The sequence below is a fragment of the Leptosomus discolor genome, chromosome 7 (assembly GCF_034619465.1).
Source record: "Leptosomus discolor isolate bLepDis1 chromosome 7, bLepDis1.hap2, whole genome shotgun sequence".
NCBI classification, from domain to species: domain Eukaryota; kingdom Metazoa; phylum Chordata; class Aves; order Leptosomiformes; family Leptosomidae; genus Leptosomus; species Leptosomus discolor.
This window is the reverse complement of record NC_141397.1, coordinates 21,625,028-21,643,133: the sequence shown is the minus strand read 5'-3', so window position 1 is coordinate 21,643,133 and position 18,106 is coordinate 21,625,028. Positions and strand designations below refer to the sequence as shown.

The 18,106-nt window shown below is 39.4% G+C and overlaps 1 protein-coding gene across 1 annotated transcript in view; it reads right to left on the bottom strand.

The window, feature by feature from the left end:
* The window catches only part of DNAJC13 (DnaJ heat shock protein family (Hsp40) member C13), a 50,542-nt gene that overhangs the window by 17,644 nt on the left and 14,792 nt on the right, over nt 1-18,106 (bottom strand). Inside the window, exons 17-37 of the mRNA XM_086468720.1 lie at nt 17,409-17,484; nt 16,329-16,424; nt 16,035-16,178; nt 14,845-14,859; nt 14,256-14,338; nt 12,505-12,658; nt 10,210-10,313; nt 9,976-10,135; nt 8,861-8,923; nt 8,430-8,531; nt 8,163-8,267; nt 7,562-7,764; nt 7,011-7,095; nt 6,377-6,531; nt 5,397-5,442; nt 5,023-5,177; nt 4,213-4,414; nt 3,377-3,492; nt 2,453-2,531; nt 1,744-1,879; nt 423-607 (exon numbers count right to left, since the gene is read on the bottom strand). Of these exons, the coding sequence (XP_086324846.1) occupies nt 423-607; nt 1,744-1,879; nt 2,453-2,531; nt 3,377-3,492; nt 4,213-4,414; nt 5,023-5,177; nt 5,397-5,442; nt 6,377-6,531; nt 7,011-7,095; nt 7,562-7,764; nt 8,163-8,267; nt 8,430-8,531; nt 8,861-8,923; nt 9,976-10,135; nt 10,210-10,313; nt 12,505-12,658; nt 14,256-14,338; nt 14,845-14,859; nt 16,035-16,178; nt 16,329-16,424; nt 17,409-17,484 (2,464 nt within the window). The remainder of the gene's footprint in view (nt 1-422; nt 608-1,743; nt 1,880-2,452; nt 2,532-3,376; nt 3,493-4,212; nt 4,415-5,022; nt 5,178-5,396; nt 5,443-6,376; nt 6,532-7,010; nt 7,096-7,561; nt 7,765-8,162; nt 8,268-8,429; nt 8,532-8,860; nt 8,924-9,975; nt 10,136-10,209; nt 10,314-12,504; nt 12,659-14,255; nt 14,339-14,844; nt 14,860-16,034; nt 16,179-16,328; nt 16,425-17,408; nt 17,485-18,106) is intronic.

The following is an 18,106-nucleotide window of genomic DNA, read 5'->3' as shown; positions in this document are numbered from 1 at the left end:
GGACCTGGCAGTGTTAGGTTAATGGTTGGACTCTATCTTAAAGGCTTTTCCAACCTAAATGATTCTATGATTCTACTATGTGCAATGAAAAGCCCTTCTGCTCAAGTGACTTGTTCCCATTCATCTATTCTTTCACATACAGATTGCAGAAACTCTCAACAGTGTTCTGTAAAGAAGCAGAGAAACATCATATGCAGTTTGCCCATCCACAGCTCAACAGACAAGCCTAGGTCCAGAAAGGCATATAGTCTGCAAGACGCTTCTCCTACTGCATCCAGAAGGGAGACAGTAGGAATGGACAAGTGTTTCAATAAGATCAAAAGTGATTCTCAGTTGCATCTGATGTCCATTGAGGATCTAGGATTTTCAGCTGTGGAAAAGTTAGACTACAAAAATTCATCTCTAAGTTTCTTTCCATTTACCTCAATTCCATTTTCTCTTCTCAGTTCTTCTGCGTTTAATGCTGAGCAATTGACAGTATGGAAAGCAAGTTCTGTAGCAGCAGGCAACAGAGGAGATTCTTTGGAAAACAAAAGGTCATCTGATGTTTCAATGGTAATAGTCTTTATCAGCATAGGATAGCCTGCATACTTGTAAGGTTTCAACTCTGAAAGAGGAAAAAAAAAAATTCAAAGTGCACATATATGCAGAGTCCAAGCAATTTAAATCACTGGGTAATTATCAGTGGAAGATATATATCAGATATATAAGGACTAGGAGTTAAAGAAAGCCAATGCTCGGGAAAATTGGAGCAAGACTGAGCAGTTCACACAACTGACTCCTTGTCACATAAGACCATTCACGCTAGAAGGTGTCAGAGCTTCATGGAAAGAATCTCATGCAAGATTAAAAAACGTTAAAAATTACTTATCTAGCTCAGCAAGCCCCCAGACTCACAGCCTTCCAAATGATGCTTGTCTGTCTCCAGAGAAACCCAAGTATAGCTTTGTCTGTCTTCAGCCAGGATTGTCTAACAATAAGCCTATAAGGACCTCTTCCAGTTTGACACAGCAATCATATGTTTTAAATAATTATTTTTTTTATTCCTTTAGGGTTCAGCCATGACAAAGAACACTTTCCTCTTGCAGTATGGAGAGGACTGCAAGCCAATTTATGCAAGTCTACACTAATGTAGTCACTGTCACTGCCTCCACAGAGCTATGATTGCACAGAAGGGTCTTAGTTTACCATGATAATGTAACACTCACAGCAAAACACTTTGGGCTCTGCAAGACCTGGACATGCCAGCAGCTGCCAGCCAGGGACACGGGTTAGGGAACTCTACCCATCTCTTTCTCAACTGGGCTGTGACAGAGACAGTGTTGTGGCACTCCCACCAGAGGACTCTGGTCAGAATTTCTCATTTGTAACAGCCACATGAGTGTAATCTCATTTACACCCAGAGTCTGCCATGTGGGTGACTGCATATTAGTGAGGAGTTCTCTGCATAGACTGAATTGTAAGTGTAAGTTACATATAAAGGAAGATTCAAACTGATTTGTATAAGAGCAGAAAATTTCAAAGAGCTATTCATGCTTTTTTGAATTAAGTTTTACTGCAGATAAATTTATTTCATGGAAGGAAGAGTCCTATTTTGAAGCCCTTTACCACAGCTATATAATGCTGTGGCAAGCCAGAAACCAGATCAACAGAACACAGAGTCAGGAACACAGGAGATTAAAATGACCACAACGGCCACTAAAGAAACAAGCAGAAAACATTCTTGTGAGACAGCAGCCTTACCTTCCTTGTGCCTGTTGAAAAGGATGCTTTGAGTTTTCAAGATCAAAATTATATTTTCTGGATCTGGCCCATCTATCACCTTGGCAGACTTTGTGCATAGAAACTCATATGCTTTATTAACTTTTTCAAACATATCCTGCAAATAAAGAGGAATAGTCTTAAGAGTTTCTAAACACCCCTTAATTACAAGTCCACAGCATCAGTTTAGATACAGGTGAAAGAAAGCATTACAGATTATTAGCCACAACACTAGTTCTGCTGCCTTATTACACTTCAGAAAGTACTCAGATTAACCTTAATCACAGATCAGTTTTCTTTTGTCTCCTAAACTCTGCCACAGGCAAGAGACTCAAATGAAGTCAGTTCCTCCATGACAAAAGTACAGTTTAATTGACTGTAAGGATGTACAGGGGATGCAGTCTGTCTTTGACAGGGAGCAATCATCTTACTTAGGTCCTGCGTAACCCTTTAAACCAGATGCTTTCCAAGATGTGGGTCTGGTCTGAGTACCTCCATTTACTGTAGAAATTCTAGTGTCCCTTGATTGACATCAGTTACTCACCTGTCACATTAATCTGTATTCTACGATTCATCTAGGACACAGACTTTAAAAGGGAGAAAGAAAATTTAAGTGGGCATTTCATAACTCTTAGCACACAACAGCTGAATTTGTCCCCACTTTAACACCATACACTTGTGCTGCACATACCCTGCCTTCTGGATTCTTGTCTGGGTGATATTTTTGTGCCAGCCTGAAATAAGCTTTCCGGATCTTGCTTTCATCATGCCTACAAGAAAACAAGTCCTATTACATTAACATCAAAAAAAAACAGAAAAACAAGCCTAGATTCTGACAACAGTACTAATAGTAATTGCAACTAAGTGAAAACTACAAAGATCTCATATTTCCATTTGAAAACCCTGCTTCATCAGCTGGCACTGAATGGGAGTAATCATGTGGTCACAGAACAGAAAGAAGTTTATTTTAGCATCTCTTGTACTGCATATACTAATGAGAAGGAGCCCAAAGTCCTTGAATCTTCTAAATGAGGAGTCTAAAATGAGGCATAAGTGGTAGAAATTAGCAGTTCAAGTGATTTGTAGCAAGGGCACTGTTCTTGAAGTATAAATACAAAGTGCTGTCAGTTCTTTTCTAGAGGCCTGAAGTAAGAAACCAGTGACGAGACCAGGACGTAAAAAATCCTAAGGACATTATCACCAAGAAAAAGGACAGTATTTGGCAGGGTAAGAAGGATGATCAGAGAAAAGAGAGTTCCACATTGAACAGACTCAAGTTCTGCCATATTCTTTGCTCGCTGTGGTTGAGTCTACTGCTTGTCCTGTAGAACAGCCTAATGAATGCTTTGAAGGACAGCCCAAAGCATTTTTTTTCTCCAGTTTCAGTTTATCTGAACACCTTACAATTATTCTCTCAAACAATGGAGCTGGATTTTCAAGCTTTGTTTCTTTTTAGATAAAGCAGTCTTCTGGTGTGAAAGAAATGGGTGCTAGACATAACTGAACCAGTACCACTAACTGGTTGCAAGTACTGAGATAAGAAACTTCAGTGTGTTCAGTGTACGGAATTTATGCAAGTGTACTTCAACAACCTTGAACTCTGATAACAACTTACTGGCCTTGTCCTTTGGGAAGGTTAAGGACTTCATAAGCATCATCTATTGACATCGTAGGTGGCTTCTTTTCTACCTCCTTCTTCCAAGCTTCTAGTGTATCTTTCAACAGTTTAACCTAAATAATTACAATTAGTGTTACATTTATGCTGACACCAGTACAAGTCATCTTTTTTAATAAAGTGCTGCTTTATTAATGAATCCTTATCACCCATCACCCTAAGTTCAAAGACATAATCCTGTTCCCCCTCCAGCTCTCCAGTCAGGAAGTGATCAAGACTTTGCTTCGCTGCAGTGCTATATTTTATTCAAGATAAGAGCACCTTAAGATTAAAATGTCTATGTAAGAGGGAGAATCACTTAAATGATATGCAGTTCAAACCTTGATACTACAAAACTGCAACAAAGCTGCTTAGACAGACCTAGACCATAGACTTGAACCAAAAATATCTCACCAATTCAGTTAATGTACTGATACCGTGTTAGCTCAGTTGCTTGTCCAGTGTGGACAAATAAGAAGCCAAGAGTGAGGATTCCACACCCACCCAATCAATTGAGGTTCATTGAAACACTATCCAAAGCTTCTTGGATACTTTATTTTGCTTTTTTAGTAGCCACCACAAGGAGGATACACTTAACATGTGGTTGCTACATGGCATGAAGACTATTCTGCTTCAACATAAAGAAGTGTTTAACACATTTGCTTATGAACCGAAAGTTAGGATCAATTGGTTACTTGCAACAAACCTAGCATTTGATTTATTTTTTGTTACAAATCCCACTTCTAGGACTCTGGAAGATCAAGAACTAAATGAATCCTGAAATGCTTCTTACTTACCGGATCTTTAATTGGCCAGTCTGGAAATCTGAGTGTATCACAAAGATGCTTGAGGTAATAAATATTACAGAACAGCTCGTTTTCCAGTTGTGGATAGTTGATAACCGGGATAGGACAGTACTGGTAGAGTGCTCTTGTATTGCTTTGAAGACGAGGTGTGAAGTCAGCAAGATGAGCAGCAATTTTCTCTATCATAAGACGCCTAAAAGTTACAAAGTTCAGTTTAACACTTGCCAAACAGTGCTCAATCCTCAGTGACTGCTCAAGTGTATTCAATGATTTCTTCTGAAAAGATTTTCCTTAGTAGTTTCCCCACGTTTCAGAAGGGATTCAGAACAGTATTCAGTCCTATTCTGTTCTAAAGCTATTTCAACGCCATGAAAATTAGTTTATTAAAAACAATGTAAACTGCCATTTTGCCCTCCCTCAACACCTCTTTACTCTTTGGAAGACCCTAAAAATGTATTGTAATATCAGAGGTACATCTCCTAGATAGATGCTGGTAATAAATAAGTACAGTAAGGATAAAGCAGTCCACATAAATAGTGAAGTCTCCACTCATGAAAGGGACTTGAAGCAGATATAAAGCATGTTGTCAGATGTTCAGGGAAATATTCCCCTTCCTCCCCAACCCTGTTATTTTTGACAGAAGCAGAGGGCGATGCAAGACATTGCCCTTGCAGGAGGCAGAGGGAAGAAATAACACCATGGAATCCACGTATTTTTGGCTTTCTTTAGAAATGTCAGACAAAACTTCTTCAGCATGAGATGTAGTTCCCTACAGACATCCCTCTGACCGAAAACAGTTACCTCATTTCATTGCTCCAAATTGCTTCTGGAGTGTCAAATTCTCCAAGGAATATCTCAGAAAATTTTTCTGGTTCATAGTTTTCCAAATAACACACCATTGCTTCAGGAAGAATATGTCCAAGTATACTTCTTTGAACTATATCTTGACCTTTTGTCTACAGAAGAGATCACACTGTCATCTCAAAGGTAATCTGAATCCATTCTTGCCAACCAACTTGAGATCTAAAAAAAAATCCTCCCCTTTTTCCCTTACAGTTCTTAAATTCTAACTCTTGAGAAGTCAAAAACAACATGCATCAAGTGCTGTTAAAACAACTACAGGTGGCCACAAAACTATTTGGAAACAGAGGTAGTTACTTTTGCAATCTACTCACTTCTTCAGACTTGAAAGCTTGTTTTGTATGTGTGTATTTCAAAAACCTAGAAGAGAAACAGCAGTTATTTTCTGTTTGACTGATACTTAAGGCACCCTTGAAAGATAAGCAGATCAACACAGCCCAGCTGGCAAGTCTCATACATTTGCTTTGAGATACAAGAGTAACAGCAACAATTGAATGAATCTCTCTACAAAGTTCCTCAAAACCTTGGGAAGTCCATCAACTTAAGCACTCCCATGTTGTAAGTGTTGCCTTATGTTCATCATTTGTTTGAAAGTCTTGTTCCTGAAAGCTTTTCTCCACACACAAAAAAAAAGTGAAGCTGATAGACACAGACGGCCTTTCTCTACAAACCTCTCCCTGCATTGTTAGATCATCACGGCAGGGATGAAACAAGATGATCTCGCACTAGTGCTGACAGGCCTGTTACACTAGAGTCACCACGTAAATGTGCAATATTTCCCAATGCGTTTTGCTACAGAAGAGACTGGAATTGTACGATAGCTTTTTATGACCTATTGAACTTAGGGGAAGAGTACTGGAATGAACTGCAACAGGCACCTACGTGTGCAGTGCATCTGTGTCGGACAGTACAGACTGATTTAGCTGTTTTAGGCTTCGATACTAAAACAGGCTACTGGATTTTTCCACCACTTTCGATAGCTGCTTAATATCAAAAGCTACATTAGCATATCATCAGCCTCTATTACTACTCTGTACTACTTGTAACGATTTGTTCTACAACAAGCCACGCCTGGTTGTACTGTTAGTACTATATGATCAGACTCCCTGGCAGAATCATAAGCAATTCACTTGTTTAGTGACTGACAAGACCATGTGGAAGTGATTCTTCTAGAGGGCGTTTGCTTGCAAGCTTATGTTGGTTCTAGCAAGCTACGCTCCCTGGAGCATTTAGAGCAGCAGTCCTTCTGAGCATGACTGGTCAAGAGGTATTTTTAGCTATTCTTTTTCCTCACCTTGCAATAGGAAGTACATTGGAACCAGTGTACATCATGATAAAGAAGAATACTCCGCTCAGATAAAACCGAGGTAACTGAGGGTTATCTTGCATGACATGGAACAGCAATATAGCGACTTTTTCCACAAGGATAGGATCAAAAGTCAGTAATAGCTGAAATAAAAACACAAGCATTTACATTAGCTGCTTGAGCAGTGCAAGTTACCTAGCCAAAATTGAAGTTGTAACTAATTCAGTATTGGGACAAGCCAGTAAACTATTAAGAATTTTAGTTAAAGAATTTCAATCCAAAAATAACAAGTTTGAATCACAGTGTTTAAAGGTGGAAGGGACCTCTAGAGGTCATCTTGTTGAACACCCCTGCTCAAAAGCAGGGTCACCTAAAGCTGGTTGCCAAGGACCACATCCAGGTGGCTTTTCAGTATCTCTAAGGATGAAAAATTAACGAGATATTAGCTGAATCAACATGAAATTTGTAACACCCCCCTACCAAAATCAGTAACTGCTTGTCCAGAGATATGCAGGATGTTACAGGTATCATTTGATGTGTTTTTCCCACTTAAAGTATTCATACGGGGAAGATAATAGTCAGACTTTTACTCATTTAGATATATTTTGGAAGAGTTACTTACCTGAGTGATGTGAGGAAGGCAAGTACTATCTGACAACAGCCTTTTCACTCTAGGCAGAGGTCTTATAATAGCATTGTCTTGATCCCTAAAAAAAATTAAGTGGCACAGCAGTCAGCACACCTGGGCCTTTTTCTCTGTCACCAATGAACAACTTCATTAAACCACACGTATCAGGCTATTGAGATCATACCCAGTGTCATTTTTTTTTAACTTTGAAGTTTGTTGTTAGACTTCATAAGTACGGTTTAGTGTCATGCATTAAAGCAGCTTTGTTTAAGTTAAACAAGAGCCTGCCTGCAAGAGTACGGCTACACCACTGTGCATTAGAAACACACATACCTTGTGCATTCATTCTTGCAGTCCTTTTCACAATATTAGTATTGTCTCATCTACAAACTCTCCATTTGCCTGCAGAATTAATTACTACTACATAAAAGGCTCTTTAATACAGTTCATTAATGTACTACTTGGTTTCTAAGAAAAAGCTTTAAGATAGAATTTATGCATCTGCCAGAGAAAGTTAACCACTTCTGATGAAAATTAGTGTTTACCTGCTGGGAAAATATCCACACATTATGATGAGCATGTTGAGTACAAGAGTGGCAAGGTCAGTCTCATTCAACACAGGCTGGCCGCTGGCAAGCAAGCACCACTTCAGCTGAGGGATGACCTGTAATGGTCGCCAGCCATCCATCCCTTGAGCCCAGCAACGTGTTTTTGAAGTCAGCTTTCCACTGTTCCATAGCTCCTGCATCTATTGCAAGATTACAGATTAATTTAGTTGATTCAGTGTTCAGAGTTACCTTTGCTCCTGAACATTCACACTCAAGACACCCTTTTAACTGCTGTATGGCAGACTACTATAGTTGCATGAAATTCCAACATATTTATAACTGTTACAAAATATGAAGTAAAAGCTGACAGATTAACTGCAGCATAATTGGGGCATGGAGGGGTAGGCAGTCTTACCAAAAAGGCTGTGGTTCTTGGCCCAACATCAAGTCTCTTATCTAGCTTTAATCCTTATTTAAAAACGAGTTACTTTGAGAATACAGCATCGCTTACAGTTTTCCCCTCTCACTGTCTGAAACACAGCCAGTCACCAGGATGAAAATAATTTGTCAAGTTTGAGAGTTTAAAGCTGACAGGTACCTCTTGAAAGCTGTAAGGACCACTCCTTTCCTTGTCAGCATTGCCAAAGTACCATTCTTTCTCACTTTCCCTCTTCATATCAGGTGCCGCCTCAATCACATTGCTCTAGAAGTTGATGTTTATAAGAACAGCTTTAGCTTCACTGCAAATACCACATTTCTACAGGAAATGTGAAAAGGACATTGATTTTTTCTTTTTTTTTTTTTTTTTAAGAATTGTCCTTTTAGCAAAGCAAGGCATGAGTAGTAAAAAACAAAGGCCACATACCTGCAGAGGGACTGTAGCTCTGCTTGTGTGAAGGTGTGCCAGAGTAAGAAGATCTACAAGGATTCTAATGCCATTTGAATCCATAAGATCCTTCACATTTTTCTGTTAATGGATGAACTGAGTTAACAAGTATTTTCTAGCTAAGAGTTGTTACAAATAATGAACAGTTTTATTCAAGTAAGAAGTGAACACGAGAAGTCAAATCATTCTCTAAAGTGACTAGAACGGTACAATCACCACAATATCTACACATCTCCTTCAGCTTTCTCACCAGTAAATAACTACCACATCCCAGAAAGCCGTATCAAATATTGTTTTAAGACTTCCTCAAGACTCAAATTTGTGCTCGTTAACCCTGAAAGACTAGTTCGGACCATTTTATACAGCTGAAAGACCATTAAACTACTGTTAAGTGTACATGTCCACTTTACCTTATTAAGGATCAGCTTGTTGAGAAACAGTATCAGTCTGTCCCGCTCAAGCCTGTCAGTGCACTATTGCAGCAGAAGAGAACAAATTAGTATTTGATAGAGCATATTAGAAGTTACCCTCAAAAGCCAATACAGTTGCACCTGCAAAGACCCATTTACTTTTTTCATGCCGGGGATAAAAGGGCTGACTATTAAGTGACCAGTTTCATGCACAGCTAATAAATGTAGCTTTCTGCTGCTTAGGAGGAAAGGACTTCTTGTCCTCTATCCCCTTTGTTGCTCTGGGTCTGACACTCAAACCCACTTTTCTTCTAAGTCCATTGTTCTAAAGGGACAGCGTTGGGATTCCCCCATGAGCCAGTTAACACAAATACAAGGAAAAAAAGAGAATGCTTTCAGCCAGCAGACAGAATGGGTCTTTGATGTTACATCTCTGGTGAGACTATCAAGACTCAAGGCAAAGTAACATGAGACTTGCATTGGTTCAATTTCACTTAACAACAGCCATATCTAAACCCCATACTGATGTTAGCAAAGAACCCCTTCTTCAGACTGCATGGAAATGTATTTTTCAAGCTGAATCAGTTGTCAGACATAACTTAAGAGACACTTAATAGGCAAAGTAGTTACCAACTAAAAATCTGCTCCATCACATGTACCCATCTACAGCTACCATTTCATTTGGCCTGGGGCTGTGGCTACTACTCTTGAAGTCAGTATTTTGAAATAATGAGACACGGAACAAGGTTCTCCTCTTAAAGAGCTTTATGGTTCTGCATTTTTCAAAAGCAAGCACAAGATTAATTTCACACAAAGTACCTTCACACTATTTCTGTACAGCCTGAAAACCTGTAAAGGCCAATAAAATCCAGATATAGAGATACTAGTTTGAAATACCTTTACGATCAGCAATTTTTTTAGTGAAGCTTCAACTGAATCAAGAGGAGATACTAGGAACACTTGGCAACAGCATGGGGGGTCAAAAAGTATTCATGCTGCAGCTTCATGTTCCGTAAAACCAAATCTGAGGTTTCACAGAAACTTGAAGTATCTGAACAGGCGTTGGACTAGCTGTATGTTAACTACTGGATCAAGTAATTTTAAGTAATTCTTACCCTTTCTAACATCCCAACAATGTACTTGGTATCAGAAAATGGTCCTATTTCTTCATGACATCTTCCATAAACAATGGCCAATGCTTGCAGACATAAGCATTTCATATTCACTTTTGGGGTAAGCAAGAAGCGATGGTAGAGTTCATTGAAGAATTCATATCTAAGAAAGAGATGGGATTTTAGTGAAGAAAACAGAGACCTGGGGAACGAGATAGGATTTTAATAATGTCTCACGATTTTTTGATCGCTCCACTCTCTTCAGTTTCATCTTCTTCCAGTAGCAATCTTAGATAATAATCCCCTATTTTTATTTCCTCAGAAAGGCACTCATATTTCACCTGTAACACAGAACAAGTTACTTAACAGTAAATATTGTTTCTCCTTCATTAAGCTTTTGCTTGCATAACAATACTGTACTTGCTTGCATCCATAAACTCAACAAGGTTAGCAACCCCTCCTACAGTCCGAGGAAGACTGAAATCTGCAAGCTTGCTGTTAAAGAAACACACATCTACAAAGCATATGCCACAAGCTATTGTTGCTCCCCAGAACAAATAGTTTCTCATCTTACTGAAATCCCAGCTTCCAGCCTTTAAGCAACTTGTTTCTAGTATCAGCTAGTTTTATGAACTAAACTTGGATAATACATGATGCATTCAGTGACTCAAGCTTTAATAAGCAGTTACTCCATTGCAAGGTATTTCACTCAATGTTACTACAAGTATGAAACATAAGCATGAGTTAATTACTAGCTATACTTGCTGTTATACTGGGTAATAAAAGCCTAGAGGCACCACTATACACACCAAGAAGCTGAAGTGAAATTGCACAATGAGAGCCATTATTAACTTCAGCGCAACTACATAAAATTTAACCACGTGCCTCAATGCTCAGTGGTTTTAAGCGTTTGGCAAACACCTCATTCTGAGGTACCTCTAACATACCACAAAAGCCGCTCTCTACAGCGGTTTCTTATCTATAGTTCGCAGGCCACTGTCATGAGGCCACATAAAGTTAGCTAGGGATTTGACCACAGCACACAATACAAAGACCTCCCACTAACTAGTACACTTCCAGAGCAATCTCAATTCACCATCCCCTCGGCAAAGTGACAGGTTCCACAGCTGACAGAGAAGACTGTCACCACTACATGGCTAGTTCAAATACTTACAGCACAGCCCAATAAAGTATTCTTTAAAATATTTAAAAGCAAATCTCTGAGACAGCAGCTGTTCAAAGATGTTACAGAAGCCCCTTCAAGCCAGTCCCAGAGTATCCTGGACTGAATGCAGCCTGTAACTGCAAGAATGCTAGTGATACATTCCAGTAGAAGTGCAAAGTGCAGGTGGGAAGCCTGTATTACTAAGTTTCAGATCTGTACTTTTGATTCTGCCCCAGGTAGCATTTCTAAAGTACAGAGATAAGAGCTGGGATAGCAGACACTGCAGTGCCCAGATGTCCTGTGCCCGACCCATACCCTAAGAAAACTTCAATCGCTAAATGCCAGCGCAAGAAATACCAATCCAACGCCAAACTTAAGTATTTATTGCACCAAGGTGAGAAGTAATCTGTAGCTGTGTGACAGGGATAAGTTGCATACATAAAATAGTTCTTTCTCCTAAAGCATTAGCCTGATGTCTTGCAATTCTTTCTGATTTGCCAGAGCAGTCTACTAAGAACTCCTCAAAGGCAGCAGCTTGTGTTTCATTAGTAGCCCTCTGCTCAGATTTCAACTAGAAAGCTGTACTGTGACTGAGATGGCATTGGGAATATCCAAGAATATCTTACAGTTGAATTCAAGTGTGGCCTTGCTTGGCTTTAGTATTACACATTAATTAAAACTGTGTGAAACCATAACAACACTGAGATAAGAGTAGAGCACTGAAAGTGTTTATTAGCACATTACTTGAAAACATCTTGCAAGTTGTTTTGAGAAAGCCAATTAGGACCATAACAGTCGCTTTGCAGAAGCATGAAAGGCTATTTTGACTTTGGTACTGCTGTTCCTAGAATGTGAAAACAATCTACAATTTAGAGAGCAGCATGGTTTTAGCCACATAACCTATTTGTGGTTTGGCAACCCAGTATTTAACAGCCTTACGATCCCTGAGACATGATGGAAGTAAAGGCAAAGAACTTGCTGTCAGGAAGGAGTGACTTGGGGAACTACCCAAAACAAGCCTGACTGAGCACATTCAAGAATAAGTCTGACTTATCTTGAAACAATGTAACACCAACTCTTCTCTTTTCCTCTTCATGCAAGAATACATCAAGGGTTCTGATCAGTGTTTCAGCTCTACAGTGTCATTTGTCATGCTAAAGAGGTTTCAGTTTTGCACAGTGACACTGGACAACAGCACCTGTCCAGAGCCTCAGGCCTTCGCAGTTTATTCCATAACCCCCAAAGAATTCTAGCTTGTCGTCAGGGATTGTCAACACAATATTCACTCATGTAGTCAGAGACAGAAAAGGGACATTTTAAGTAGACATATTTTACATATGCAATTTCTCCTGCAGTGGGTCATTTACCTCAAACTCCTGATGGTTCCATGAGATAACATTAGTGCTACCAAGTTCTCTGTCAATATTAAATGCTCTCATCTCAGATTCAAGAGTATCTCTCAGTTCTTCCCGTGTTTTGAAGTTCCAAATCAAGTTTGATCTAGCATGATCCTGAAGAAATCTACGAAAAAAGTTATGTAGTTTAAACCCCTCAAAACATTATCTGAAAGGCAGACAAGACTCAGCTGGCAACCTACGGAATATTAGCATTAGTGGACCTTAATTAGAAGGCACTGAGTAGCAGTCTCTAGTTTGTTACAGTAACCACGGTTATTCACTTGCATAGTGTTTTCACAGCCATGGAGGTCAGCCTAGACTAAAGCACGCCTGTTGTCATCCCTTGTGTCTCAATTTGTTATCTGCATATTAGTTGATGACCAGGAGACGTGTAAGCTGCTCATCGTATCTGCCAGTAAGGGCTACAAGCGAACAATAACCCAGGGCAGCAGACATGCACACACCAAGTGTAAGTTTTAAAAAAAGTAGTTCATGCAGGAAAACAGAAGTGGATGTCTCAAGTGTCACAAGATGGTCAGGGGACATTCTTCAGTGGCAGTTAAAGAGCCTTTAGATCCAGAGACCGGCTGAGAGCAGCACTTTAATACTCAAAGTTTAGGAGCATGTGAATCTTCCTTTCATGCAACACCTGCCCAGAACAGACTATATTTGACCCTTAGAAACATTAATCACCAAATCCAACAGTTATATTTATGGAACTCCTCCAAGTTTGCTTTCATAGAGTTTATTGAACAGTCAAGCTTTATCAGTCCATTTAACCTAACATTGCTAGCCAAAGGAAAGTGATAATATCTTTTTTCAGATGGAAGCCCTTCCCTTGTAAACCTTCACAGTTGTAAGAACTCACAGGTGAGCAACTACATTTAGGATCTGAGGTGCTATTTGAAATCCAGTATCCATGTGTTTTCTCTTCACCTGCCTTAAGCTCATTTTTATTCCATTTCAAGTTAAAGCATCTTTAGTAGCTTACAGGTTGATGCACCACCACACTACAATGATTTTCAGTATTACTTGCTTAGCCTTCAACATCATGCAGATCCACACCTGCAGTTTGTCATCCACTCTTCCTTTTGATTCAAGGGAGAAAAGGATGAGAGAGTTGGGGTTGTTCAGCCTGGAGAAGGCTCCAGGGACACCTTATAGCGGCCTTCCAGTACTTCAAGGGGGCCTACAGGAAATGTGGGGAGGGACTCTTGATCAGGGACTGTAGTGATAGGATGAGGGGTAACTGTTTTAAACTGAAAGAGGGAAGGTTTAGATTAGATATTGGGAAGAAATTCTTCCCTGTGAGGGAGGTGAGACACTGGCACAGGTTGCCCAGAGAAGCTGTGGCTGCCTCCTCCCTGGCAGTGTTCAAGGCCAGGCTGGATGGGGCTTGGAGCAACCTGGTGTAGTAGGAGGTGTCCCTGCCCATGGCAGGGGGGCTGGAACTAGGTGGTCTTTAAGGTCTCTTCCAACCCAAACCTTTCTGTGACTCTATGTAGTTTGATAACATTTGAGAAGCCTTCTAAATTCACCCCTTTCCCAAACACAAACTAAATCCTTAAGAATACCTTAGGATTTCATTTTTCATAAGTTCCTGTTACAAAGCACTTGCACTGTACTGTTTCAAGGCAGGCAGCAACTCAGAAGAGCTACCAAAACATCCAGCCAGGTAATAACTTGTATCCGAGAGCACCATACGAATCTTAGTATTTTACCTATAATAGAAAAGATCCCAGTTTGCTTCTATTTTTATTCTTTGGCGTCGTTTCCTTAATATCACTGGCTTTTGAATAACATTCTGCAAAGGAGTCAAATTCAAGAAGTTAGTAGAAACAGATACTCTCCATTTTCCCCTTTTAAAATAAAAAGCTTGTTTTACTCCTTTCAAAGCCACACTAAGTTAAGCCTCATTAACAATGTCTCCTTTTCTAACAAGTAGCAGCAACAGACTTTCACAAGTGTTATTTACACCAAGTTAAATCATGCCAGAGAAACTTTCAGCTATTTAACAAGTCATTCATTTAGAAGCAAGCTATCCATGAGAAAAGCTTAGGTCCCATCACCACCGTAAGCACTCACCAGCTCCAAAGCTGATGGAAGGGGAAACCTTCAAGAATGCTTTGCTCTTTAAAGGAAATAACTAGAGCAAGTCACAGAAATAAGTCACAAAACTGACTTGGCCACTGAAAGGTTCCCTAGTTTGATCAAGCATGGAATCAACATTACACTCTACATGAGGTACCACATGCAAGCAGAAGTCTGAGCAACGTAATCCACACAACTGGCAGAGATATACAGACTCACCATATTGTTTCTGTCCTGATTGTGATGGGAAGTTGGAAGAAAAAGAAAAGGTACATTTAACAAGCCACAGCCACTGAAGTAATTCAAAGTGGTAATACCAAACTTGCTACTACCTTTTCCAAGCTACACTTGCACACATTACAGTGAAATTAAACAGCTCAGAACTCCAGACAGAACAATGATTGTTTAAACTCAGTATCTAGACAAAAATGTTTCAAGTGCAATTTGCCCTTCCACCACTATTTTCCACTTTTCTCCATTAATACTTCATTCTGAACCTAGTTCACCATTATTCCAGAAATATTACCTGTCAAAATTCTGCACCCAGTCTACACCCAACTTGATCTAGATTTATCAAGTTAAGGTTTTCTTAATTTAAAGCTTATTGTTACATCAAATCAAGTACAGACAGGCATTTTCAATGATCTGCATTACATTGCTCTTTTCATCCTTCCATGTTTACATAAGAATTTGTTTCATTTCCAGAATGCATAAAAACAAGCTCAGTCAGGGACTACAGAAAGTTAAGGGAAACAATTCATAAGACTGTCATACAGGACACGACAATAAAATTAAAGGAAAAAGGAGACCGACAGTAAGAACTCAAGTGGTGCTTGAGCTATCCTCTCGTATCAGATCAAAACAGTCACTTACCACTTCAATATTAACCATGGTTTTATGTACAGACTTAAGCAATTTAAGCACTGCAGCACCTATAATCAAGGCAACACTAAGCTTCTTCAAGCAGGTTCCATAAGTAAAAATACCACTAGCATAAAGTACGTATTTTGGATGCAAAGAACATTCATAGTTTCTTCCAAATGTAGTTTAAAAAACTGGTTTTGCCCTATTTCAAGGAATTTCCTGTTCTCCTGTATAATTATCTTGGAAGAAATGCACATAAGCTGCAGTCCAGTTTGAAAAGCTTGGCTAAAGCAAGAACAAGCTAAAGTTTAATACATATGCTGAAGGAATCCATTTGTCTGCTTTACATTCTCTCTGGAATCCATTTCTAACCCAAGATGAAGAGTAGCAAGAGGCGCAGACTTTGCTAAAAGGAAGCAGAACTATGAAGCTTCTCACATTCCTACACTTCTACTGTCAAACTTCCCTCCGATCTCATGGAGTTGGAGGTGTTCCTCTTTACACTTAGTCAAGTTGCTGTAACAAAGAGTCTCAAATACTTTTACCTCTTTTTGAGCTATGCCCATTCTATCTCTCCAGTGCATCAAGACTAGATCCACCTTCTCTTTGGCAAATTTTTCAACTTCCTTCGCAGCTTTTCCAGCCAGTCTCTGCCACTCCGGCACTTTATTAAACTTGCCATACTGATCCTACAGAATAAACCCTATTAGTTATTTGCAGTTGCAGGTCTATCAAACACATTTGATGCATGTCAATGCAATAGTCAAGTGTCTGTATTAGTAAAGTCATGAAGACTAAATCTATATAATGGAAGAGGTAAGACAGCTACATTTACTTACAGTCGCGATTTTTAAGTTATCTCTAACATGCATCCTATCAGCATCTTTTTCAGGAACAGGATCAGCACTGTCGAGGTATGCCAGCAAACCTGGTGGCTAAAAACATTTAAAACCAGTGTAAACACACATGTGGCTGATGGAACGGAAACCATTAGGCAGTAAGATAATTTCTTTACATTAAGGTATTTCAAAACAGAATTTATATCCTACTCTAAAGCAAGTATGTAAAGCTATAGCAGCTTTTTGCTTTTATTAGTGAAATGCCACCATCCAATAGAACCATTCGATTGAGGCACTTAATTAGCTTCAGCACAGCAGACCTCTTGCCTAGATCCCATTTCTTAAAGGAGCACTTAATGAAGCTGAGGACTGCAGCAAGAAAGAGTTGATCCCACAGCACTACTGAAGGGGACGAATACTGTAACACTAGAATCCATCCACATCCTCTCATATGGATTGAGTGTTGCACATGACATTAGAGATGAGATAGTCTCATTTGACTAAGCTGTCCAGAAAGTAGTGACCAAGATTGAGACAGTTTGTTCTGCCAAAAATGATGAGACTGCTATTTTGAAAATCAGTATTTTTCCAGATTTAATAATTCCTTACAACACTATGCTTTGAACTAGTTTCACTGAAGTAACACATGCAAGAACCTTTCAAGAGGCTGTAAGGGTGAAAGAACATGGGCACTATCAGACAATATATAAATTTAACTATATTATAAGCAAAGCTGGACAGGCATGAAAGCAGACAGAACTGTTGCCTTAATTTCTTACTGGCACTATGCATTACAGACTATGTTTACTAAGCAAAAGAAGTCAGACACCTTATTTTTAAATTAGGACACCATTTTAAGAAGTGGCAGGAAAGTAATAGAATACTTTAAGAATCCAAGATGTTTTGTATTAGCCATCAATATCCTTTAAACAGCAGATGCTAGACTGCTGATCTCCCAGGCTAGACTTCCCCCTTGGAGGGAAAAGGGAATATGTTTACTATATGACTATCCTAAGTTTTCTAATACTGCAGGCTCTTGGATTTTATTCTTCCCCTACTCTATATCCCACTTCTACTCACCAAAATACGTTTCAACAAGTTCATAGCAGTTTTGTTCTCAGCTGTCCAGAGGCCAACCAAATGTCTACTTAACTGCCTGAAAAAGCCATTGAAATCAACAAACTGCAAGTTAGTATTTTAAACAGACTTAAACCATTAAACTGACACCCTTACCATGCTGGTGAAATGGAGATGAGCAAGAGCTTCATGCTCTTGAGTGATTAAGAGCACAAAGCATTATACCATTCCAGACCAAGTATATGCTTAGCATGCTTTAAAGTGTTGCCTTTAAGAAGTTCCAGTGAAGTTAGTGGAACAGTAGCAGCACATGCTTTTTGATCTAGATTTCAAAAGAACACTTGAGCAATAGAGCAGAAACTAATCATCTAATAACCAAGTGTAAGTTTATCCAGTCAATCTTAAGCTACACTTAAAGTTAAGAGTCTAGAAGCCACCAAGAACTGTTAACCGCTCTACTTGAAGCTCTTAATACCAGTTATGGGCCAGGAAAGCCTTTTGGGGAGCCTGCCTTCTATGCCAACTGACACTTCCTGCCAACATTTGTGACTAGTGTCCTACCGCACTGAACTGAAGCATTGCTTACAAGCAAGTCATATGTAGTAGCTCCAAACAGAACTAGTGTGACAGAAGGCTTCATAGTTTCACACTAGCTCTCCTGGACAACACACAGTGGCAATAAGTATCTCTTGTCGCTATAT